The following is a 25,001-nucleotide window of genomic DNA, read 5'->3' on the forward strand; positions in this document are numbered from 1 at the left end:
AAATGGTAACAGAAATGTCGTAATTGAAATAAGTCACCACCAAGTAGGAAAAATCTACTAAGGTGTAGATTCATAGGTAGTTTTCTGGGTGCAAGTTATAGAAATCTGAAGTAGGCATATAACAAGTAAGTAAGTTCTATCAAAGGAAGTTCCAAAGTGTGAAGCATAATTAATACAATTTTATGAGTGTTTTAATGCGGTAGTTTCAGTTCGCGATGTCTTCGGCTAAGAGCTGCTGTTTATTGCTGGTAAACTTGCACCATTACTCGTGAACGATGAACGGAATTTGTGGTATTTTTATACTGTTTTTCATGACTTGTACTGAAGTTGGATGTGTTGGAGCTTCGCCGCTTTCGTTAAACATATAACCTTTAAAGAGCTTATAGCTTATTTCATATGAGAATTCCTTTGCTTAAAACGTTTATAATTAAGTAATTTCCCACTTAATTTTTTTGACATCATTACGTCTATACATCGATGAACGCCGGTTGCATTGCACGGAAACACATGAAACTCCATACTTTTCACTAAATCAACAGTATATTATTTTTATTTTTAACCGACTTCTGTAAGAAAAGGAGGTTATCAATTCGAGTGTATTTTTTTTCCTTTGTTTTTTATAATTTGTTAACATATATGAAATATATGTGAAAATAAAAAAAATCTTCCCTGTTTTTATATTTCACTGTATTTAACGAAACGTTTATACATAATAATGTTTTTTCTTATGGTACTTGCGATGTAATTTTTATTTTTATTATCATCATGAAATAGAACAGTAAAATTCAAAACCTGTAAAAATATAGTTGCATTGTTCACTATGCTTTGACATTTTACAAAATTCCAGACAAATACTTGTTTGTTTCACACAAGAGTATTCGTCGTAAATTTTCAGATCCAAAATAAAATTCATTTGTTATTTTATTGTATTCATTTAGATATACAATTCTCAAACGTCGAAGTCAGAGCTCACAGCAATATAAAGAGTTATTATGCACCAGTAACCGAAATCCATGCGATTGTTACAAAAATTATGCATAACGGGAGTTAAATTACTCAGGCGAGAAAAAGGTTTTTTAAAAATTATTTATTTAATTTTATAAACAACCTTTCTGTTTTAAAGCAAGTTGAAGACAGAGAATCTTTATTAAAATTTTATATAATTTAAAACAGTTAAATCATCAAAATACTAAAACACTATTGTTCGATTCCCCGAGGTGCAAGTGCGGCGTCATGGGAATGTATCCTTATGCTTATGCATAACGAGTGCCTTTTATTATGTAAATAAGTAGTAAAGTTGTAGCTTTGCAAGATTGCTGCTAAATAAACAGTTTCAGTAATTCATTGTTCGTTCCGTAACTTTGGAAAGGCGAGTCATGTAATATTAAAATGCAGCCGGAAACTTCGAAGCATGAAAATTTTAAAATCAATCGAGCTCTATCTAGCCAGACTTTAGGATGGCTGGACCTAGGAATTATGTATGAGAGTTCGTCAGCTCTCTTAAAATATATAATTTAGTACTATTCCATTTCATATTGATTTTTATCAACGTTTATTTGGCTGTATTTTGCTATGTTTATTTGCCAATAGTTTTATTATTTCCTTTGGGGAATTGAATATACTTACCTTATATTGGTATATTTATATGGTTTCCTAAGCGACATTCAAATTGATATTCATGGACGATAAGTTTGAATTTGCTGGGTATATACATAGGTATGTACTCGTATGTAAACAGGCTCGTAGTAATTGTAGTAAGATTCTTGTAACATTAGCAAAGAGATAACGAAAAAACGTAGTTAGAGCAAATTCTGTATTTTTGTATTTATAATCTTTATTTTCTTAGGTTTGAGTCAGAATAGATACTAGTTAATTTAATAATTAATTTATCACAAAGTAATAATGCCAATGTTAAATATAAAACTTTTTTAATTATTTATTTATTATTCTTATTGTATACACATGATAAAAGGTGATATTTATATATTTTCCTTATTAATTAAAAAAAAATTGATATAATTTCGATATATTTGCCAACTGTACAAATGTTATAGATTACCCAGCTTACTTTCCAATCTAGTGAGAAATTCTTTTATCGCTTCAATTTCTAAGGATATTTGGTCGATTTTAACATTGAGCTTGTCTAACGGAGATTTCGTTTCTTCAACGTATCCCCCTACTTGCCCTTTCACTTTTGATACTCCTTCATCTAAACTATTTAAGCGTTTGATAATTTCGTCATATTTCATTCTGGGCATTGCTGACGGTTCGTACTTAACAGGTTCAGTTTTTTCAACTGCTTTTACTTCCTTTTTAGTAATAGCTTCATGCATTTCAAACATCATCGTCCTAAATGATTCCATGTTGGATTCCATTTCCATTTGCTTTTTTTGTTCTTGAGCTTTGTCCAAAATGGCATTTTTTATTCTCGATGGGATTGTCTTGTGGAAGCGCCATCTTGGTTGGCCGGGACAAAAGGATATGACGCTCATGACCTTCCTCCTACTTCTGATCCGAGCACTCAGCTTGTTTGGTAACACGATGTTAAAGAATTTGTTATAAACTAAATTGTCCAAAGTGCCTAAAAACTCTACCTGTTTGGCCAGTCTTCGAATATTTCCTAAGATCTCTAGATCATTTATGTCATTGACAGCTACACCCACCATCAGATTCATTAAAACTATGGCAGCTAGAATCAGGAAAATGACGAAAATAAGTCTAACTATAATGAGAGATGTGGCCAGTTCTTTGGTATGAGTTTCATCGAATAAGGCAACGTAATCGAATTCAGACGTCATCATCACCATAGTTTTTACGAATGCAGCCCATGGACCGTCAAAAGGAATTTCTGAGTGGAACTGAATCATAAAGCTTAGAGAGAAGCCTATAACTAAAAATGCGAATGTAAGTAGAATCTGTAAGCAAAAAAAAATCTTTAAAATATTGCAAGAAAAATTTTGCATTGGAAATAAGATTTGAAAGCGTTTAATCGATAAGTTATTAACAATATAGCAAGCCAAGGCTATGCTAATGAATGATATTATAAAAAATGTCCGTGGCCGTGACAGATTCTATTCTAGAGCCATTCCATTAGTATTCTGCCTGTCAAAGGCAATGTACTCGGTATTGTAGGAATATTAACATTAATATAATTTAGTCAATTTATAACGAAGTGACATCTATTATTTATAGAAAAAGAAATGAACTTGGATTAAAAACCAGCACTGTATGAGTGTTACAGCAATATTTATATTTTATTTATAAATTTGTAAAATTATATATTTATTTATGGTCTTACCTATTTTTCTATAACTAATTTAAATAAATATTACTGATATAACAAAATTACTAATTACTGTTACTATATGAAATTTACCATCGATTTCAGTAATCCAAATATACAATATTAAATAAAACAAATATTACCTTTACAACATTTGCAGCCACTTTCCCAAACATCAGAACATAATATCCCCAATTAGGAAATCTCGAAAGAAGAAACATAAGTTCTATCCAAGATAATAGTAAAGCACAAGTAGCAATATGTCGCGGCCATTCTGCTGATGATGAAACAAAAGCTATACTTAAAGGGAGAATCCCTGCGAGAACTATTGAGAAGAATTTGATCCAAGTCTCTAGTTGTAAGAAGTATCTTGTGCTTTTCACGTTCATATAGAATATTTCCTGCAAGAAAAAAAATCATATATACTATGCACATACATATGTATATTTTGTTTGTATACCATCAAAAACTGAAGTAGAAAGTAAAATTTTTCTATAGCATTGCCCACAGCTTACTTCTCAGTAAGCGAACAGCGTACAAGTATTGGAAGCGAACGAAACTGTTGGAACCGAGTTCAAAAAATGAATTTTCAGTTAATTATTATTTGATTAAATTCAATTTAGTATTCCAATAGATAAATTATCTGATCACCAATTATCACACACAATCCGTTTAACTGTTTTTGGATGAGTGAGTAATTATTTCTATATTGAATATTTAACCATTTGCATTTACATTTGCATGCACCATTAGAAACGATCAGAAAAATATTCAATTATACTTGATTCAAAATGATCATAAATAAATGTGTGTCATAATGGCTGATTGAAATAATATAATTTCCTCTAAATATATAAAAAAGCGTATCTACTTTTAAACCAATACTTACTTCTACAATTATTAAAAATATTGTCGAATAAATCATATATCCCCAAATAATAGGATTCAATGGCGCCGGTGGACTCGCGTTTGTGTCTTTGTAAAAAAATATGGAAACTATATAAATAGTCAAGGAGCTGACGAAAAGGGCGTAGACAGCTATAATTGTGTAGAAAAATGGCAATAACGCGTTCCATTTTAGATATAGGAAACTTTCCACTAAGGGATGGACCAACAGACGTCTTTGACATTGCCTGTTACCAGTTTTAAGTAACGCTTGGATTACTTTCATTTGCTCCATTTCGCATATTGTTGGCATTAATATCCTATAATCTACAGTTACTTGACATTTGGAGTCTTGGAAATTTTGGATATTAGAGCAAATGTATGAGTCGAACATCTCTTCAAAAAAGTCAGTTGGTTTCGACAGATTATTAATAATCATATCTATGGCTGAACGTTTGTATTTTTTCGGCCCATCTGTACAAGCAGAGAGATCAGCTCCTTCTCGTAAAAACAATGCTATAGTGTCTCTACTGCCATGATGACCGGCCGTATGAAGAGGATACCAGCCCAAACTGTTAACTTCTTGTAACGTAGTTCTATCATATTTCAGAATAGCTTCAGCAACGCTGTCGTAATTTTTCAAGGCAGCCAAATGTAACGGCGTCGAACTATGATGAGGTATCGATGTTGTACGTAATCTTATATCTACATGTTTTGAGATTAAATACTCTACACATTCTAAATTATTTTCATATACAGCAAAATGTATCGGACCAAAGCCTCGTCTATCCGATAATGTTATAGCATTTATCATATCTTCTGCGATACCATCTTTGTATTCTAGCAAGAGTTTTAGAATATCTAAATGCCCATATTCAGCTGCTACGTGGAAGACATTTACGTCACCGGGCATAACAATTGTTATCGAAGCCCCTTCTTCTAATAATACTTGGACACATGACAAGTGACCATGTTTAATGGCTTTTACTAATGGTGTCTCACCCTCGTCGTTTTGGTAATCAATAAAGTCTTTTTGTTTTGCCAAACTCAAGATTTCGTTAAGCACGTCTAAATTTCCTAGCGTTGCTGCCGAATGAATAGGGGTTTCACCGTCATTTGCCTAAAATTAATTTAGTAAACCTTAATTTAGTAAAGTATATTGTTTACTAAAATGTATTTCTCATATGAAATTCAATTATTTTAAAAAAATCGATTCATTAAAAAAAACTCATATACACTTCGAAAAGATAAGATTATAATCTTATAGAGCTATTCTGTAAACTTTTGTACCTCTGGCAAAAAAATTGCGAAAATTTACCAATAGTACCCTATTTAAGATAAGATATGCTAGATACCTTAATAGTAACATCAGCTCCTGCTTCCAAAGCAATACAAACACCGGGCACCCACGCAGCTTCTACAGCCGCCTGTAACACTGTATGACCATCTACATCTTTAACGTCTATTATTGCTCTCATCGGATCTGCGTCCCTGTACGCGTAGCTTGCTAATGTCTAAAACATATTTTATTTATAAGGCTTTTTGGCATTTCTTAAAGAACTAATATTATAATTATATTGATGATTACTTAACAGTGACTGTTGAGGTCATCGTCGCATCGTTGCGCAGGGCACAGGCGTGTGACTGTAAATGCAACGATTATGGATTCGATTCCCACTCGGAGATAAGATTTTTTTTATAATTGCATTTCCTCACTCTGGTAAGCAATTTGGCAGAATGTGGAAAATTGGGTTTTTTTTTATACGAATTATTAATAAGAAAATAGTCTAAATAAAAACCTGAAGAGGCAATTCCAATTGTTTCTTAACACAAAGATGTAAAGGAGTTTCTCCAGGTTCATTGAAACATGTCACTGATACCCCTGCACCCAGTAATACATTTATACAATCAATATTAGACATTTCTGCGGCTGTGTGTAACGGCGTGTCCAGATTTGTTGAATCAGGCTTCATGCTGTGGAACTGGCTACCAGCTTGTAATAGCATTTTAATAACTTCTGTGAAACTAGAAAATGAAATGGAAAATATGTTAGGCTTGCTTGTGAAGGCAGATGAGGCTTTACGTTAAAAGTCACGGGATTTGTTTGTTGTGATTTGTTATATAATTTACTTTTTGCTATTAATTTCTTGGTCATGATAATATCCTGAACCAGCCACATCAAGAGGAGTTCTTCCTAGAATATCACAAATGTTGGGATTGGCACCAGCTGCAAGGAGTAACCTGGTGCAGTGACGACGAGCGCAGGACGCGGCCACGTGAAGAGGCGTCCAGCCGGGTCGAAGTAACGGTAACTGTTGAAGATTGTGAAAGGTAAGGTAATAACGCAGTACTAAAACGGTAAAAGGATTTTTTATTAGTTAAAATTATGTATGTACATTACACCACTTAATGTCTAAGAATATAAATATCTCATAGAGTTTTAAGAAATATTTTCGTAAGGAATGTTTTCTATATGTTTAATTCATAACAAAGTTTAGCGATATAAATACTTTCATAGTACTGTACTAACACTCCCTTTAATATCCATACAGTTGTGGTCGATGTTGTCTTTCCATGTTTTGGGCAGTACCGTGTCGATTTCTCCCAAGTCACACCTCACGTTAACCATCTCCTTCGTCAGTTTGCTGATCTTTCGGACGTCTTCCTCCGCTTCTGAGGACATGTCGTCGTTGTCCACTCGTATTTGCATGTCTAAAAATAATTTAAAAAAATAATAATTGTTGACGTTATTCAACGACTCATAGAGAACTCACTGACGAAACTACTGGGCGTAAAATACTAAAAGAGGATTTCTCGAAATTTTTAACGGGGACAAGAAAAAACAGGATTTTCTAAATTTATTGAAATCAACAAAAACTACTAGTAACATAATATGTGTGTATACTTATTTTATTTAGTACAGTTTATGTGTAATATGAACTTGACGTCCAAATCCACATTCTCTAAATTTAAACATAGACAGTATTTTGACAACAGCTTTGACAAAGAAGAAAACGAGATCTCAATTTTTTACAACCCCTAGGAGGCTTTCCAGCGTGAAATCATGGAGATAGCCCAGAATTTTATGGTTAGTACCTTTAAAAGTGTAACGTTTTTCGTGGTTTAAGAGTATCGTAAATTTAAAATTGTAAAATGTTATTGGGGCATTAAAATTTTTAGTATCCACTTTAATTAAGACAGCAAATTCCCTTTATTGTTCCGTTTCGAGCTCAGCTAACTCTAATTTGAGTTTAGTCTTTATTTTTTTACATATTATTTTAGTGTGTATTTTTAATAGTATAAATAACTAAATAGAATTAACAATAGCACGCTTTGATTCATCCTTGTCTATCGAAACAAGAAAGATAATTTATTTTATTAGGATTAAATAAAGTATATATAGAATGTTGTATAAACATTTGGAACTGAGAAGATTTTGTATCGGTGTTATCGGTAAAATATTAATTAAATTTACTTTTTACTTTTAATGTTTCTTAATTCAAGTGCTTATTAAAATCACATACATACTCATACATATGTATTATATTAAAATAATATTTTTATAAAATAAATGATTTTAGGGTCCACTCGCCACGAACACGATGACTCGAATCAACGAAAACGGAAACGTAGTTGGTACTATTATAGTTAATTGTGAAGGTAATTATAACAACTACGCAGATCTTTCTTTTTCTACATTTTTCTTAACTGTCTAAAACAACTGAATTATCTAAAACAAAATTGTTTTTTGTTTTTTATTACCATCTTTAGACACTTGGTAATGAGTGAAGAATAAGAAAGATTTATTTCTAAACATTCTAAGTAGAGTTGCTGATTTGGGATAATTGTGTTGAGAATAAATCTTTCATTCTCTCTTTTCTGCAAATTAGATAAATTTGAAAATTTAAAATTTTAAAGTATTTGGTTTGAGGTTATAATCGGTTTTGGTGAGTTTAGTGTAAAAGAGATGAATTTTATGTGTAAAATTGCGACTCTAAAAGAATGATTTTAAAATTGCCAATTGGTGTGTAAAATGAATGTAGAGAATGCCTATTTATATAAAGAATACACAAAGGATACGCAAATTAATTTAAGTTAGAACCCCCCATCGCGTTAGGTTATACATATGGGTATGATAAAATTTAATTCTTTTCTTCTTGGTAGTCTAAATATAAGTTACTTTGTTCAGTTTTAATACCAGTCGCATTTATTAAAATGTTTCTCTAGAAACAACTTTGGTACAAATCTCTACATATAAATAAATTTAAAGTGCCTGTCTGTGTGTGTCTGATAAATATTACTGTTTGTTTGTCATTCCTATGTTTAAATTAGAAATATTTCTGACATAGCTTTTACAAGCAAAACTTATCTTCTAAACGCAATTGAGGGTTCCAAGATAAAAAAAAATAAATAAACGTTCTAGGATATATCATATTACTTAGTAAATCTGAGACGGAACTTCTTTTTACTCGAACGCCCTGAAAAATTGAAATGGGTCCCGACTGTTAATTTTATTAACCATTGGACTTGTTTTGTCATTTTATTTTAAGGAATCATTTTTTTGTTTTTTTATATTTTTTAAACATATATTTAATATATAAATTATATTAAAAGACAGAGCCAGAGGAAGCTCTTAGTCATATTTTATGATATGATATAGTACAGAACTTATAGCGAGCGGTTGACAGTTTGCAAAGCACTAGTACTTCTACGATTATTTCTTACAGTCATAATGGCGTCTCTCGAGAAATTATAGAAACTATTACGTAGCTATCGCAATGTCTAGTGACATATATTAATATAAATATATAATTTTCTACGATCTACGCAAGATCTTGGGGAAAAAATAGTGTTTTGGTTGCACGTATTTTCAGTATATACCAGGGCTTACTCAGGTTTATTGTTAACACTTTTCATGCAATTATGACATTTTTTTTCAAAAACTTTTTGAATTATTATTGGAGATGCGATATGGCTCGAGATGATCTATTGAGCCTTTTAGCCTTTTCCTGATTTGACTGGTTTTCCTTTGAAATATTTGAAATATTTAACTTAGAAGTCGAATATTGCAAATTCCCGTCTTAGCGAGCACCTACGTCCTATAAATAACTCCTATGCAAAATTTGAGATTCCTAGCACATGTAGTTTCTGAGATTTCGTGATGACTGAGTGAGTGACCTTTCGATTTTATATATATATAGATAAGTCACCATGGTGGCGATTCAAACCAGTTTCATCTAAGGAATAATTGATATGATTTTGCAGGCTTTCCAGAAACAACTACTTTGGACAGCTTGACGGCGGCCACTTATTCTACGCATATGAGAAATCTGTCGCATCACGCTTCGAACGCATTAAAAGAAATTGTAAGCATTTTTTAATTACACAAATAACCTAGTACTAAGATGCTACCTTGTTACAATATTTTTGAAGCCGCTGATATAAATTAGTAAAAAATAAAAAGAAATGTTTTTTTTTTTGTAATAAAAAATGTTTAACATAATTAAATATTTGAAGTTAGAAACTTGTAAGGGAAAGATCCTGATGGACCCAGCGGAGGGGAAGTAATGAACATTGAATAGGTTACTTATATTAAACTTTTCGTTTTTTATTTATGTTCTCAACTGCTAATAATTTGTTTTGATCTTCTTTGTAATTGTTCGGCTATCGCTTTTTTGTCCATATTTTTTGTATCTAAATTTTTTTATATATCTATGTATAAAAAAAAATATTTAAATTTATATTTTCATTTCTTCTCTCTTGTGTCGAAGCAAAGTGCGGCGTTGAATTCCGCCACTCATCACGTAATGCTTACAGAATTCGGCGGAAAGTGGAGAACGTAATGTCTTAACACTAGGTTACTTCTGCCTACCTTGCTGTGTGCGGGATGAAGCGTGAAGCTGGTTTTACGCATTATATAAATTATTGATTACATTCTCAACTTTTTCCTCCCCTTTACGCCTTAAGTAAGCATAAAGCTAAAAAAGAAACGTGTAAAAAATTGGGATGATCCTAGTTTCCGACTTGCGAACTCACACGTTTCATCCTCCGCTAATTGCCGCGATCCAGTTGATCCGTGAAATGTAATCTCGTCAGCAAAAAGTCGATCTCTATCAGAGATTGTTATCGCTGTTTCGTTGTATGTTTAACATCCAAATTAAAAGCTTTTTTTTATATAGAATATTTAATTTGGAAAATGCTATTTTTAATAAATGGTGTAAGCTAGACACATTTGCAGAGGGAACCTAAGAGCCTAGCGTTAAGACACTCCGTTCCCATTAAGACACTTCCGTTGCCCACTTTCCGCCAAATTCTGGAGAAAATTCTTTCTTATAATTATGTTTTTATATTATGTACAATAAAGGATACATAAAGAATAGAATACTTCTCGTCCATTGCACCATAATGACATCGAGACATCAAAATTAACCATTAATTTCAGGACGTTACGGACGCGTTAGTTGTACTCCGGTTAGTATCAAAGAAGTCGGAGGCTGTGGTCGCTCCGGACCACGAGTTCCATCTGATAGTGGTCATGAGAAGGTCCTAAATATGCTACCAGTATAATTAGAGAGTGGTCCATATGGTTGGTTATATTTTTAAAATTATTATGCTGGTTGATTATGATTATGCTGATTATATTGTTTGATTTATTATTTATTTGCTGTATTTTTAATATTATTCTTTTTAATATTCTTTATCCTACATAGATATATTTATTATTGTTATTTGTTAAGGTTAAATTCTTCATGAAATTTTCAAAAATAGTATGTTTATTTTTTAATTAACATTAAGAGGTCGTCGTGGAGCAGTGGCATAAGGGTGTGACTGTAACGTGACGGTTGTGGGTTTGATCACCAGTCGAGGAAGTGAAATATTTATTTACGTTTATATTTCCATTTCTTCGCTCTGGTGTCTAGGCAAAGCGCGGCGTTGAGTTCTGCCACTCAACACGCAATGCCTCCAGAATTCTGAAGAAAGTGGGGAACGGAGTATCTTAAGCGTTCCCTTTGCCTACCGTGCTGTGTGCGTGAAGTCTAGATTAAGATTTTTTAACATTAAGAAGCGTGGGATTGCACGCTTTACAAAAATAAAAAAAAATAGAAATATCTATTTTATATACAATATTTTATGATATACCTTCGGGAAAATCCAATAATATAGCCATTTGCCTGGCATTTCCGGCGTAGGCAGCGAGATGTAGCGGCGTTCGTCCCAACCTGTCCTGCCTGTTCTTTTCTGCTCCATATTTGACTAAGAGGTCTAACGTGTCGCCTCCAAGCATGGCCGCCATGTGGCAAGCTGATACCAGGTCTAGACGACATGTTGCGTTTGCGTTTGCGCCTGCTTTTAATAATCTGGAATTATTAAATTTGTTTTGTCTTCATTTTTATCAACTACACGCTTTTTTACGCATAGCATGTTACAGTGAAATTAGTGTTAAGACACTTCGTTTCCCTACGTACTCTCCACATTTCGAGAATTTGCGAGGAAATGAGAAAAGTTCATTCGCCAAATAGGAACCGATCTCACAATCATCGCGTTTACAAACTGAAGTCTTCATTGCGTTTTTAAATTTTAAATCAAATGAAAATAAAAGATGTGTATGGCATATGACACAATCTGGCCGCTGGTATAGTGGGTTACATCGAAACGATTAACGTGATTAAATTATAGTCTATATAGTCTTTTTGTGATAAACAGATTATATTCAATACATTTTTTTTCAATCCGAACCAGTAGTTTTTGAGATCAGTGCGTTCAACCAGACTCTTCAACTTTCCTCTCCTGCAGAAATGAGGTATTCGCGGAGATTTAGCCTGTAAAGATTCCTTAAGGCAAAAATCAACATAGAAATAGCCTCTAACACAAAACAGATTCTTCAGGTTTATGATATTAATATTGATTTTATTGCCAGTAGCAAATATCAATTTGAACTAGCAACTATTACTTGGGATCTCAATAATTCTCAGTATTATATCTTGAAGATAATAAATTATTATTTGATGCGGTGCCATTAGAGACATGATTTACTGTAACTATTTCAATAAGCGACGACTCCAGTGAGAATAATGGTGGCGATTTACTGTACTATAGTATGACGTCATAGTGCTTTGAGAATGACACCTTTAAATAATGTAAGAGTGAGGGTACTATATTAAACAATGCTAAACCACAGTCCTAAATTATATTTTCTTTAGCTTTAGCGTTTTTTTTCCCGTACAGGTCCGTTTTTGTTCCGTAAACAGCTTCACGCTGTATCCCGCACACAGCAGGGTAGGGACCTAGTGTTAAGACACTTCGTTCTTACTTTCTGCCGGCATTTTTGGAGGCATTGTGTGCTGAGTGGCGTCGACGCCGCGCATTGGACTTAAATTTAAATAAACTATATAAATTTAAATAAATATTTCATTTCCTCGGGTGGGGTGGGGGTCAGTTTGTGAACCTGCGCCACGACTGGCCCAATCTAGAAATCAATTATTTTAAAAAATAATATATATTTATTAGTAACAATTATTTAAATAATCAGCGTACTACTACTATCTTATCAAACACACAAACCTCTCAACTTCCTCCACATCATGTTTCTCAATAGCCTCCAGCAGTTCAGTGTTGAGTCTCCTCAAGCGTCTGTCGCTGCGTCGCCATTTCCTCGAGTAGTCGTACCCGGTGTCGGGGGCCGGCGTGCTGTCAGGAGTGGATATAGCTGAATACGGCTCCAGTTGTAGTTTCTGTAGGGTCGGGTTGTAGGCGCTGGAATTTTTTAAATGAATAGAGGTAAGCGTGATAGTTGTGAGTTCGATTCTTATTAGGGGCCTTGAGTCTCACTGCTTAACACACTATGTCTCAAATTAGGTGGAAAGTTATTGAAGGTCATAAAGTACCTATAGAAGGCTAGGGAGACCTAGGTTCCCTATATGAGGGAAACAGCGTAAAGTAAAAAAATGGAATAAAAAAATTATGGTGATATTTTCTTTATGGTTACATATACATTTTAGACATAATAGTAGAAAAGGTTGAGAAGAACTACTCCGTTACATAATGCACTTTGTCCAATAAGATCAGGGAAGTAAAAATAATAAATGTAAATTTTTCCTTTAGTGGCATTTAACAACGTTTCCATTGTGTTGAGCCAACCAAGCATATCTCAATTACGCCAACGTCAAATTATTTAAACCCAATTGTCTATCTTTATAAACTCTTTCTTTCGTTTCGGAGTGACTGGCAAACTAGTGGACTTAGAAAGTTGGAATTTCACATGGAGGTAGTCTAAGGATTGAGACGAGGGGAGAGCACTAATAATTCCTATCTATATTCAATGTAATTGAATCTAAAATAATGAAAAAATAATTATTTTTTGTATTTTTCTGTTGGTGCATTTGTGCACGCTATTCTAAAAACGGCTTAGCTTATTTAAATGCAGTTTTTACTAATGCTTTGGTAAATTTAGCTTAACATTTAGTGTTTTGTTTTAATAGGTTCATCATTAAAGTAAATATACCTATATTAGTATAGTGTTATAAAATAAATTTACGCTTACGGTGGTCCATTATTGCTGCTGGGTTTCTTCGTTCTAACAGGAGATCGACGCGGGGCACGCTCATTGTTAGGAGGCAGGAGGGGAGCTAAGTTCTCATCCTCTTCTGGAATACCTTGTTCTACATCTGGTAATAAGGAAATATCTATGTAGTTTCTTAACACATACAGCGTGAAGGTAAAGCTAAGTCAGAATTTTTTTTAGTTTAGTTTAAATTTATTTTTAGTCCTGTTTTAGTTTTATTGTCGGTTGTGGATGCCATTCGGGGGAATGAATTATTTCTAATGCCTAGCTCTGGTAATTAGACAAAAAGCGGCGATGATTTTCACGCCGTCGGTAACAAGTGTCGAAAATTATCGTTTATATGCAGCATTTTTTATCAAGTCATCGTGACGCTTACTTTACTTGTTTGTCTTGTAATCTCTTTTGACTCCCATAATACCTTAAAACTATTTATTTATATTAAATGAATAAGTTACTGGTGCATAATCACCCCCTAATTTTATTATTGGTGCCTGGTATCGAGGCATAGTAAGTCGTAGAGTTCTGCGACTAACAGGCATTGCCCCCAGAATTGGGCGGAAAATTGGGAACAGGGTGTTTTAACACTAGGTTCCCTTTGCCTACTCTGCTGTGTGTGACATACAGCTTGATTTTGTTAATATTATATCATCATGTGGTCGGAATAGGTAACTATATGTTTATTTATTCTTTACAGCTTCACGCTTTTTCCCGTTACCAAATTCATTCTGCTGTACTTACAAAATTATTTCTTCCAATATCGAGCCAACACAAATATATGTATTCTAATACAAATATTGATTATACAAACATCCTTTTGCAAACATTTAATATATCTACAATATATAAGACTCTTCTGTTGGTGATAAGCTATCAAATTTTGGAATCTCGAAACTTGAACTCGTTTGAACCCGTTATGTAAATGATAATTGCCAAATATTCTATCAAAATAAAGTTTGAAATAAATATAAACTTATGTCATCGTCCTCCTCAGACAATCTTGTCCTCCAGGGGTCCTCCTTTTACGTGATCTTCCTCAGTATCTCTCTCTCTAACCTCAGATACTGTTCTAAAAGGTCAATTCAGGACTCCACCTGGTTTCCTCGTATAATATATTCTAATCTTAAAGTACATAGTAGACAGGTACAGAAAACAGTAATACAAGTAAATAAACCTATAATTTAATCAAGAAAACTAGAAGTGACTACGAAAGGTAACTTAAACGAGAAAATTCTTAGCCAAGATCCAAGAAAATATGTTTAGCCGCTTGAAAATCATCAGCTCTTTCTAGTTGGTGAAAGGATGTGAGCGACTTCCCTGGTCTGATTGTATCCATATTTAATATCCTGTCACTTTAAAATATTTCCTATACGTACACGTGGTTTCTTTTATTTGATACTGTAGTAGCATCTTGAATCCCTAGAATACCTTACTTCTCGACAACTTACATAGTTGTTTGTTCTTTGTTTAATGAATGGAATATAGAAGATAATGTTTACTCTTTCTCTAATAATATTATGCCGACTATGCTATAATGGTGTAATCTTCACGTTGTATCCCGCACACAGCAGGGTAGGAAGAGAGAATCTGGAGTTAAACACTCCGTTCTCCTTTTTTCTGCCTAATTCTGGAGGCTTTTATTATATGGCGGAGCTCAACGCCGCGCTTTGCCTCAAATATGAAATATAATATTTAAAATCGAAATATATATATATCATAGGCCGGAAGTAAGACATGGAGTGTGGTACTCATCGCCTAAAATGAGGAGTATCGAGAAATCTATGATCAAATTCACTTTATAAAACGAAAAAATGAAATATTTAACCTTGTACCTTTAGAGAATAGTCCCGCAAATGGTCCTTTAGTCCACATTTATAAAACAAATCTAATTAAACTTGCACTTTCAAAGACAACTCATTGTAACTTTAAACTTTCATTAAAACACACCTTTTTTAGTTAATAGTTAAAATTTTAAATTAAAAAGTTAAAACACTATATTATTTTTAAGATTTTCGACGACATAATCCTAGCTATGTCAACGTGTGACTGATTCGTGTAAACATACGTTTAGCGCCGGCGAAGGCCGTTTGGATGCGCAGAGGCATCATGATTCATGTGAGAGCCACCTCGTTATCTTTATACTGTAATTGATGATGTTTGTATGCCTTTTTTTAGCTTATTTTTTCATATAGAGAAGGCACTTTTGTACAATGTGAGGATAAATCTTATATGAATATTTTAATGTTTTACAAAAACCAGCTTAATGCTTCTTCTCACAAAGCAGTATAGGCAGAAGGAATCTAGTGTTAGATACGTTGCTCCCGATTGGAAGCAAAATTTTAGAGACATTATGAGTTGAGTGGCAGTGGTAGTAAAGGCACCTATAAAAAAATAACACTGTCTTTTAAATTGTCTTATTTTTTTTAAATTGACAGTGTGCGAAGCTCTCGAGTTATTTGGATATCGATTGTCATAAAAATGTATATAAAAAATTATTCATATAATCTCTTTCTCTTCTACCTTTTGAGCCAAATTATTTACAAAGATTTTCGTGAAAATAAAATTGCTTAATTTAAAAAAATGTTTATCAGTTAGCGATAATAATCAACAATAGACATACGAGTATTATAAATCTACTTAGGGGTACATATATCAATTATTTATTTCAAAATTTTAAGAGAAAATAAAGAAAAAAATAAGATATTTACTTCATCCCTAAAAAAATAACAATATTTTTTTTATATAGGATCCCTAGTTTTCCATTCAACTAAGGAGCGGCCCTATTCACCGTTGTACAAACGAGATTATGCTAAGTAGTAATAAATTTGTAACTGGCGATTGCCGTAAGTGTTTACTAATTGCTATAGATAATTGAAGTAGAACATAATGGTGCATTTAGTGTAAAGAATAATAAATGTATTTAAATGTGATGGTTGTGGGTTCGATTCTCTCTTAGGGGAAAAAATGATGTTCATTTATCTGTATTTTATGAACCGAGTTTGGTTTTACAGCCACCATGGAATGTCAACAGCATGAGCCTAAGAATGTAGGGGATACATCCAACGTCGGAAGCATCACGCAGTTACAGGCAATAGCAGAGTGGCATCTACCTCTAAAAATCTTAAATTTAGTGTTAAGACACTCTGCTCTCTGTTTCTATTTATGATTTGTTTTATAAGATCGGAACAATAAAAAAAGTACATTGCAACGCAGCCAACCGGCGCGGCGTCTGGCTGTAAACATGATGGTTGCGAGTTTGATTTCATATTAATTATTTTTTATTTTCTCGCTTTGGTAACGAGACAAAGCACAACGTTGAGTTCTGTACCCATGAAGCAATGTCTCGAAAAGAGTGTTTGACACTAGGTTCCCTCTGCTTACCCTGTAATACGTGGGATAGGACATGAATGAATATTAAATGAATATATGTATCTAAATCTAATAACCCATTTACTGCAACGTTACATTATGGCCTTGAAACCATAACTACATGGTTTTCCGTATTTGTTGACCTAATTTCCTTCTGTGTGTCTAATAATTTCCTCCTTGCAGAAAAATAATACTACGTACCCTAATCTGGATTTGAACAGGAAACTTTCCAAATCATTTGTAACTCTAACCAAAAATTGAAAGCTTGGGTATAATTTCATGTATTTTCTTAGAATATATGTACATAAGTTAAAATAAGTGCAGTAGTTAGATATATCGCTTATTTGGGGGAACAATGACGTAATTGTAATTAAAAATAAATAAGTCAGTTATATCAATGACTATCCTGCAAGATTTTAAAAAGTGCAATCAAGTACAATTTCAAAACAAGTGCATTGTAGTCCCAAAACAACGATATTATATCTTTTTTCTTAATCATAAACTTAGAAATAGAAATCTTAGTCACTGTACCTTTTACACACCTATTGCTCTTACTGACTCACGTTGTCACGTTTTATTTTATGAGTATCTCTGAGGCTTTATCCACGTGGAATTTAGAGGTAGGTTTTAGTTTAACTTCACGCTGTACCACGCAGGCAGCAGGCTAGCAGGGTAGACAGAGGGAACCTAGTGTTAAAACACTCAGTTCCCATTAAGACACTTCTGTTCCCCGCCTTCAGTGGTGTAGATCAACGCCACGTACTTATTACAACTATACTTTGTTTTACCGGCGGCTTCGCCCGCTTAGTCGAATGCATATAAGTAGAGCACGTATTTACAAATCATTCTCAAGTCAAGGACGGATTTGAGATTACCCTATAGGTTTTGTTTACGTTGCGAATTTCATACAAAACGTAACAAAAGCTATAAATAAATAATAATAATGTTTAATGGTGTTGACTTAGAACTGAACCTGAATATTTAATATGAATATCTATATATATAAAAGGACTTGTCCTCACTGACTGAGGTAAGACGCACGCACAGCTGTAACCGCTGTGCGTAGAAATGTTAAACTTGGACAAAAGTTTGCTTTCGTAATCTGGACATCCACTAAGAAGGGATATTAAAAAATTTTAACCCTAAAGGGGTGAAATAGGGGTTCAAAGTTTGTATGGAAAATAATTTAAATCGGCACCGATTTTTATAAAATTTTAAATTTAGATTTTTAAAAGTATTTCATTGAACACGTGTTTCATCGTTTTCTAGAATTCTCTCCCTAAGGGTGCAAATAAGGGGTTGAAAGTTTGTATAGGTTTTTTTTAAATCGTCACCAATTTTTATAAAATTTGAAATTCAGACTCTTAAACGTATATAATTAAACACATGTTTCATGGTTTTCTAGAATTCACACCCTAAGGGTGCAAATAAGGGGTTGAAAGTTTGTATGGGAAAATTCTTAAATCGCCACCGATTTTTATAAAATTTGATATTTATACTCTTAAAAATATTTAATTAAACATAGGTTTCATGGTTTTCTAGAATTCATCCCCTACGGGTGCAAATAAGGGGTTGAAAGTTTGTATGGAAAAAAATTTAAATCGCCACCGATTTTTATAAAATTTGAAATTTAGACTTAAAAATATTTCATTGAACACATGTTTCATGGGTTATTAGAATTCACCCTTAAATACGCAAGCGAAGCTGCGCGCGTCCGCTAGTTTAATATATAATTTCAGCTTGATACCTCCATCCTCCAAATGGCCTTGACAAACGGATGAATGAACTACAAACTGATCTTGTAGAAGAAATCCTAAAAATGCACGAAAACTATTTTATTCCATTCCCCCATTATTTCCATTACGTTAAAAAAACGTGACGTTAAAAAAACGTGACGTTAAAAAACGTGAAATTAGAAAGCAATAAATTAAAAAAATATTATTATTAACGTTTACAATTTTATTTACATGAATTACGTGTTTACTTGTATATGACTCAAATACTCAACTATGTATATATACGTACTATATATAAATTTTTAAATATAATTACTTGATTATATCTAAAGATTTAATTATAATGATAAATCAAACTGATTTGATAAAACAAATTAAAAACAAGATATAAAATCTTAATATTAAAATTATAAAATAATTTAGTCCTAGTAACATTGTGAGCTTCTCTTAAAAATAAATTTATAAATAAAATACGATTAAAGAAATCTCACGTAATCTGGAACAATAATAAAATTAAATAAATACAAAAGTAATAAATTACCTCTATACTTAGACATTTTACATATAAGCACATTATAACTTCTCTAATAATTTTTTTTCATATATTTTATATTTTTTCACTCATTTCACAAGTGTTAAACAAAAACACCTTTGCACCGATTGAAACACGAAGAACGATTATTCTTATCAATTTCCTTCGACAGAACGAGGTGTGTAGAGCGCATAATATCTAGAAATGCCATTTATTTTGTCATTAATATGATAAAGCTAATGATTACTGGAGTAAGTTACTAGATTTTATAATTATTATAATCATTATAATTATGGAAATTGCTATATTAATATATTTGAGTAATTTTATTGTTTGCTACTTGCAATATGATTTAAAGTATGTAAAAAAATGATTTACTTAGTGTGATCATCTAAAGTGATAAGATAAATCTGTAATGAGATTTTTTGTTTCTCTCGATTCCTATACTTCTTTGTTTTTGTTATAGTTTCACGCTATATCCCGCAAAACTAGTGTTAAGACACTTATGTTCCCCACTTTCCACCGATTTCTGGAGCCGTTGGATTTCAATTTAAATATAACACGTATCTCACATACAGATACAGAGAGAGAGAGAGAGAGAGAGAGAGAGAGAGAGAGAGAGACTTCACATTAAGTAATATTAAGACACTCTGTCCTCCTAAAAAAAAATGAGATTTTACCATTACTGTTCTATTGAGCGGCAAATATTTTTCTTTAAATACAATAAAATTTGTTCTTCAATCCAAAAGTAATGGGGGTATAACCCACCTCAATAATTGGTTCAAGGATCTGCGAAGATTTCCGCGCCATTTCTATTATTTTTTATATCTATGTCTAAAATGGTGGTATCAGTAGATAAAAAGATATTGCAACACAATTTTTAAAGATTTGAATAACAATTATTATTGACTCAGATACTTGAAGATTGGTAAAGATTACTTAGGTATAATTGTGATAACGGATTAGGGGAGAGCGGGGCCAAAAGTTCCGATTTTTTTTTAACCTCAAATATTGCTACGAATACTTGATTTAATATTTATACAATATAATCAAATTAAACTTACATATCTAGACTTGCAATTAAAACAGTAATTTGGGGTATTCTTTGTAAGACTTTTTTATTATGAATTTTTTTATGACTGAAGTCGGAAAGTAACAACTTACCCCGACTTGGGGCAAGTTGTTAACAGACCGGGGTAAATTGTTACCATATTTTTAAAGCTATTATTTGCAAAATAAAAAACAATAAATAATCGAACAAAGCCTGTTTATTTAAGGAATAATCAACAGTATCATAATAATTACCAGGCGCAAAAACAAATCTTTTTTAACCGACTTCTGTAAGAAAAGAAGATTATCAATTCGACTGTTTCTTTTTTTTATGTATGTTACTTCATAACTTTTGATTAGGTGAACCGATTTTGATGATTTTTTTTTTATTTGAAAGGTAGTACTTCCCATGTGGGAACCAATTTTTTTTGGTCTATTTTTGACAATGGTATCTATAAGAAAATCACATAAGTATTTAATGTAAATGTATTGGTACGTGTGCGACAAAATGACGAATAACTCAATATCGCGCCAACCGATTCTAATAATTCTTTTCTTATTTGAAAGAATACACTTCAAGGATAGTTTGATGAAAGTTTGGTTAGGTTCTGATTATAAAATCCGGTCAAAATTGAGAAAATTTGTTTTTATTTTGGTAAATATTACTTATACTGGAATAGTTACAAGGGAAAACTTTGTTAAAATTATTGTCAGAAGTAAGATTCCCCATCGTTGCATTTCTTTTCAACCAACCTTAAAAAAAGAAGTTTTCATTTTCAACCGACTTCAAAAAAAGAGAGGTTCCCAATTCGCCCGAATATTTTTTATGCATTTTCTTGTTAATATACCAAAATGTTAGTTTCCACAAAAATAATACCTAATTGAGTCAAATTTTACATATCACAACAGATGCCACTCGTTAACAACTACTACCACCACAACCAACACTCGTTTAAGAAGTATCCTTTTAAGGTTATTTATCACTTAAAATCGTGAAAGAATTAATTTTGAACAAAAAAAAACCGAGCCGAAAAACAACGGAAGTAAAAAGTAAAAGATAATTTTACATAAAATAAAACTTATTTTGATTTTGTTAAACCAAAATAATAAACAAAAAATTTATACCTTCAGGTTTTCGCACTTAATATGTATATGTAATTCTTTGGTAACAGTTTTTATCTTATTCCTGCAATTTTTGAAAACTACATCCGCTGCTTTTTGCATCAACTCATATGACACATAACCTCGAGTTGATTTCCGAGCATAAGTCCGCATGTTACTAAATTGCAATATTTTTTAGCATGAAAAATTACAATATTTACATTCCATTATTGGTACAAATGAATTGGCGAAAGTTTTTCGTCACAACAATAGGTCACAACATGCCCCAAACAAAGGGAACATCTAGCCCCAAAAACACGTGTTGAAAAAAAATTAAATATAAATAAGATATAGAAAACATAAATAATTTACAAATAGTGTTCCGAAATAGTAGGTAATATAATGTTAAAAAAACACTAACATACTCGAGGCTAATCGTTAAAATTTGTGAGATAGACCAAAAATATGAAATGCAAAAATATTTACAATCGTGCACCAACGACACCCGTGTGCTATTCCATTGGTTTCGGATGCCACTGGATTGTTCAATATGCTGGCCATGGGTGCGCTATCACATTGCATTTCACTATATGTTTACTAAATATTCCTATCACTTTTCTCCGCGAAATTATTTCCATCGGAACAACTTACCTCGGTAACTTTTAGCCCCGCTCTCCCCTACTTGTTTACAAAAAATAAAAATAAAAACATTTCTGTGTATTCTTATGCACGCACGGTAGAAGTTATACTTCTTTGGCGTAACAAGATCGAAATCTTGTGAAAAAATCCACTGATGATGAGACTGAGATGTGGATTCGATTCCCATTCGAGGAAATGAAATATTTAATATTTTAGCTCTGTTAACGAGCGAAAGTGCGGCGTTGTTTCTAGTATTCGACGGAATTTGAGGAATGAAAGTATTTTAATGGGAACGAAATATTTTAACACTAGGTTCCCAGGTTCCCTCAGCCTACCATGTGCGGGATACGGCGCAAAGCTAAATAAAAATTTAAAAAATCTTTCTTTCTTTTAGCTTCACACTTTATTTCCGCCGTGGCAGGTTAACCGTATATTCATATCTTTTTTGATATTATCATTTTGTCTTGTCTTCTATTAAAAGAAATCCAAATAAATAAACTTTTTAGATACATTTTAATAATCACGTATTTATTAGTGTCGACTTCACAAATTATTCACAAAGAAACTCCCCAAGCCGATAGAATAAGCATTACATAACGTACATACTCGCATAGTATATATTGTCTCGAGAACTCGGAATAGGCTGAGCTGGCAAACAGACCACAGGTCACGATTTTATTTGTTGAGAAGACAAACACGGACCTTCCCTTTAACTTTATGTACCTTTTACTAGTGTTACTCGAACTTTGAATGAAATGATGTAATCGTAAAGTTCGATAGTTTTGTTGCTTTGTTGACTGGAAGTAACTAGATTTTTGTAGCTCATTAATATCCAGCACATAGTAGGGTAGACCGAGGGAATCTGATAACCTAGTAGTAATAAGACACTCCGTTCCCATTAAGACACTTCAGTTTTCGACTTTCCACCGAATAAAATGCAAAACAAAACGGTAAAAGTAATTAAGCTCAGCGAATGCTTTGAGCCCTGTTTTTGAGACTCATCCAAATTCACAATATTTAAATAAAAAAACCCATTACTCTCCGTTCCTTACGCATCCCTTAATTTGAGAGACATTGCTTGTAAAATGGCGGAATTTAACGCCGTGCGTTGTCTTATTATCAGTGCGAAAAAATTATAATAATTAATTTCCCCCAGTTTCCCCGAGTATCTTCGTATGTACGTACGCGCTAAAAAGTTAAAAACATAACCCACATTTGGGTTTCACCGCAGTCGGATAAAAAAATACTTTATTTTAATTTATTCTTCTGTAAACACTAGTAGCGCTGCGGCTATAACAAGGCCCGTACAAAGTTAGTTCGACTTGTCTAGTTTAATCTAACTTCTCTCAACCTTACTATATGTGAGTATGACACTTGAGTTTTATCATCGAACTCTTTTAGATATTCGTATTTACGAAAGATATTATATACCTGTATGCTTGGTAAATACATATATAACATTTTATCAAGCATATACATTATTGGTTGTTTTGTTGATAATAAGATATATTAATACTGAGACTTAAACGTGAATAATACACAAGCCAACAAGCCACAAGCCTGTAACAGTAAACAAGACTGATTGTGGGTTCGATTCCCACTCGAATATGTGAAATATATAATACTTTCATTTGTTCACTTTAGTGTCGAGGCAAAGTGCAACGTCGGGTTCCGCCCCTCAACATACAATATCTCTAAAATTCAGTGGAAAGTGAGGAGTGGAGTGTCTTAACACTAGGCTCCTCTCTCTGCTTACGCTACATACGGGATACAGCTTGAAGCTGAAATAACATGTATATATAATAAAAATATAGACAATAAATGTAATTTTCTTCACAATTTAAATATAGAACACATTTTCCCTCTCATCAAAACCATCATCAACATCCATACAGGCAACACTAATAGGCAAATAAACCAGCAATTTTAGGTTTCCAAGCTTAATCTTTGTCACCTAGCATCTGTCGTAGATAACATAATTGTGGAAATTCGTTTAACTAGAGGTAGAAACGTGATTTGACTTCAAAGACAATAGCACTTTGTCAAGTTACCTGTAGAATAAATAGTACTGTAGGAAATATGTATATGGAAATATAATAAAAAACTTTAAGGGTTGTTTTTTTTTTGTGAATAGTAATGTTTTTGTGAATTAAAATATAGTGATCAGTCACTCACACTCTAAATGTGTACAGAATACTGATATTCAGCCTAAATTTCCAACTTAAATAATTTAGACATGCCTTCGTACATATTTTCCAACATGCCCTATCTAAGTGTATTTTATTATGTGATCCTAGTTTCGTGCATTATTTATAACGAAGCTGCCAGCTGCACTATCTCGATAGATTCCCTGCTTCATATAAATTCTTGCCTATATTGAGTACGTTGTGGCGCAGTGGACAGCATCTGACTGCAAACTGTAAGAATGATGGTTGTAGACTCGATCTCATTCGGGGTATTGATTATATTTTAATTATATATCTAGTGTCTTGTGTCTTTCAAAATATCCTAACCTCACTGAAATCATAACCTCACTGGGAAGTGGCTCTGCCTATGTTTAATGTATGTAGCATCCTATGCCGCATAATGCCATAAGCTGTTTACTAATCTTTAAATCTAAATTATTTTCCAAAATTTTCTGCAACTTAATGGACAAAAAGTGTATTTATTCATATAAATATTCGTAAGTGTGTAATTTAAACTCACAACTACTTTTAACAAAAAAAATGAGCTTTTACTGCTAAATTTAGCTAAGAACGAGACATAATAAAATTATCTATAGATATGTAATTCCTAAGGGAATCCATATATTTAGATCTTAAATTTAAGAATAGTCTCACGTTTGCA

At 32.7% G+C, this 25,001-nt stretch overlaps 2 protein-coding genes across 3 annotated transcripts; one reads left to right on the forward strand and one right to left on the reverse strand.

Moving 5' to 3' along the window:
• Positions 1-1,911: 1,911 nt before the first annotated feature.
• Positions 1,912-19,535, reverse strand: LOC146533568 (transient receptor potential cation channel subfamily A member 1-like). 2 transcript variants are annotated; one of them, XM_085194327.1, is made up of 11 exons: positions 19,374-19,535; positions 13,710-13,833; positions 12,731-12,922; positions 11,309-11,526; positions 6,699-6,880; positions 6,299-6,480; positions 5,968-6,193; positions 5,524-5,682; positions 4,173-5,288; positions 3,427-3,684; positions 1,912-2,915 (listed from the first exon to the last, which is right to left on the reverse strand). In XM_085194327.1, the coding sequence occupies exons 1-11, from the start codon at positions 19,387-19,389 to the stop codon at positions 2,049-2,051; spliced, it is 3,540 nt and encodes a 1,179-aa protein (XP_085050453.1). In that variant the 5' UTR covers positions 19,390-19,535; the 3' UTR covers positions 1,912-2,048. The 2 variants fall into 2 exon arrangements, with proteins under 2 accessions (XP_085050453.1, XP_085050452.1); XM_085194326.1 differs by lacking the exon at positions 19,374-19,535 and adding an exon at positions 15,560-15,745.
• Positions 7,504-10,741, forward strand: LOC146533569 (dynein light chain roadblock-type 2-like). Its single transcript, XM_085194328.1, has 3 exons — positions 7,504-7,828; positions 9,434-9,534; positions 10,611-10,741. The coding sequence occupies exons 1-3, from the start codon at positions 7,771-7,773 to the stop codon at positions 10,716-10,718; spliced, it is 267 nt and encodes an 88-aa protein (XP_085050454.1). The 5' UTR covers positions 7,504-7,770; the 3' UTR covers positions 10,719-10,741.
• Positions 19,536-25,001: the final 5,466 nt, after the last annotated feature.

This window comes from Heliconius melpomene, chromosome 12, assembly GCF_056956725.1.
Source record: "Heliconius melpomene rosina isolate 202511_hmr_F chromosome 12, ASM5695672v1, whole genome shotgun sequence".
NCBI classification, from domain to species: Eukaryota; Metazoa; Arthropoda; class Insecta; order Lepidoptera; family Nymphalidae; genus Heliconius; species Heliconius melpomene.

Coding starts and splice junctions, on each gene's coding strand:
- LOC146533568 (XM_085194326.1), bottom strand. CDS start 15,599: ATGTGGACTAAAGGACCATTTGCGGGACTATTCTCTAAAG. Junction 6,881..11,308: donor ATTATTGGATTTTCCCGAAG/GTATATCATAAA, acceptor AATTATTTTTAG/ACATGCAAATACGAGTGGAC. Junction 5,289..5,523: donor GAGCTGATGTTACTATTAAG/GTATCTAGCATA, acceptor AATTAATTTTAG/GCAAATGACGGTGAAACCCC.
- LOC146533569 (XM_085194328.1), top strand. CDS start 7,771: ATGACTCGAATCAACGAAAACGGAAACGTAGTTGGTACTATTATAGTT. Junction 7,829..9,433: donor TATTATAGTTAATTGTGAAG/GTAATTATAACA, acceptor ATGATTTTGCAG/GCTTTCCAGAAACAACTACT. Junction 9,535..10,610: donor CGAACGCATTAAAAGAAATT/GTAAGCATTTTT, acceptor CATTAATTTCAG/GACGTTACGGACGCGTTAGT.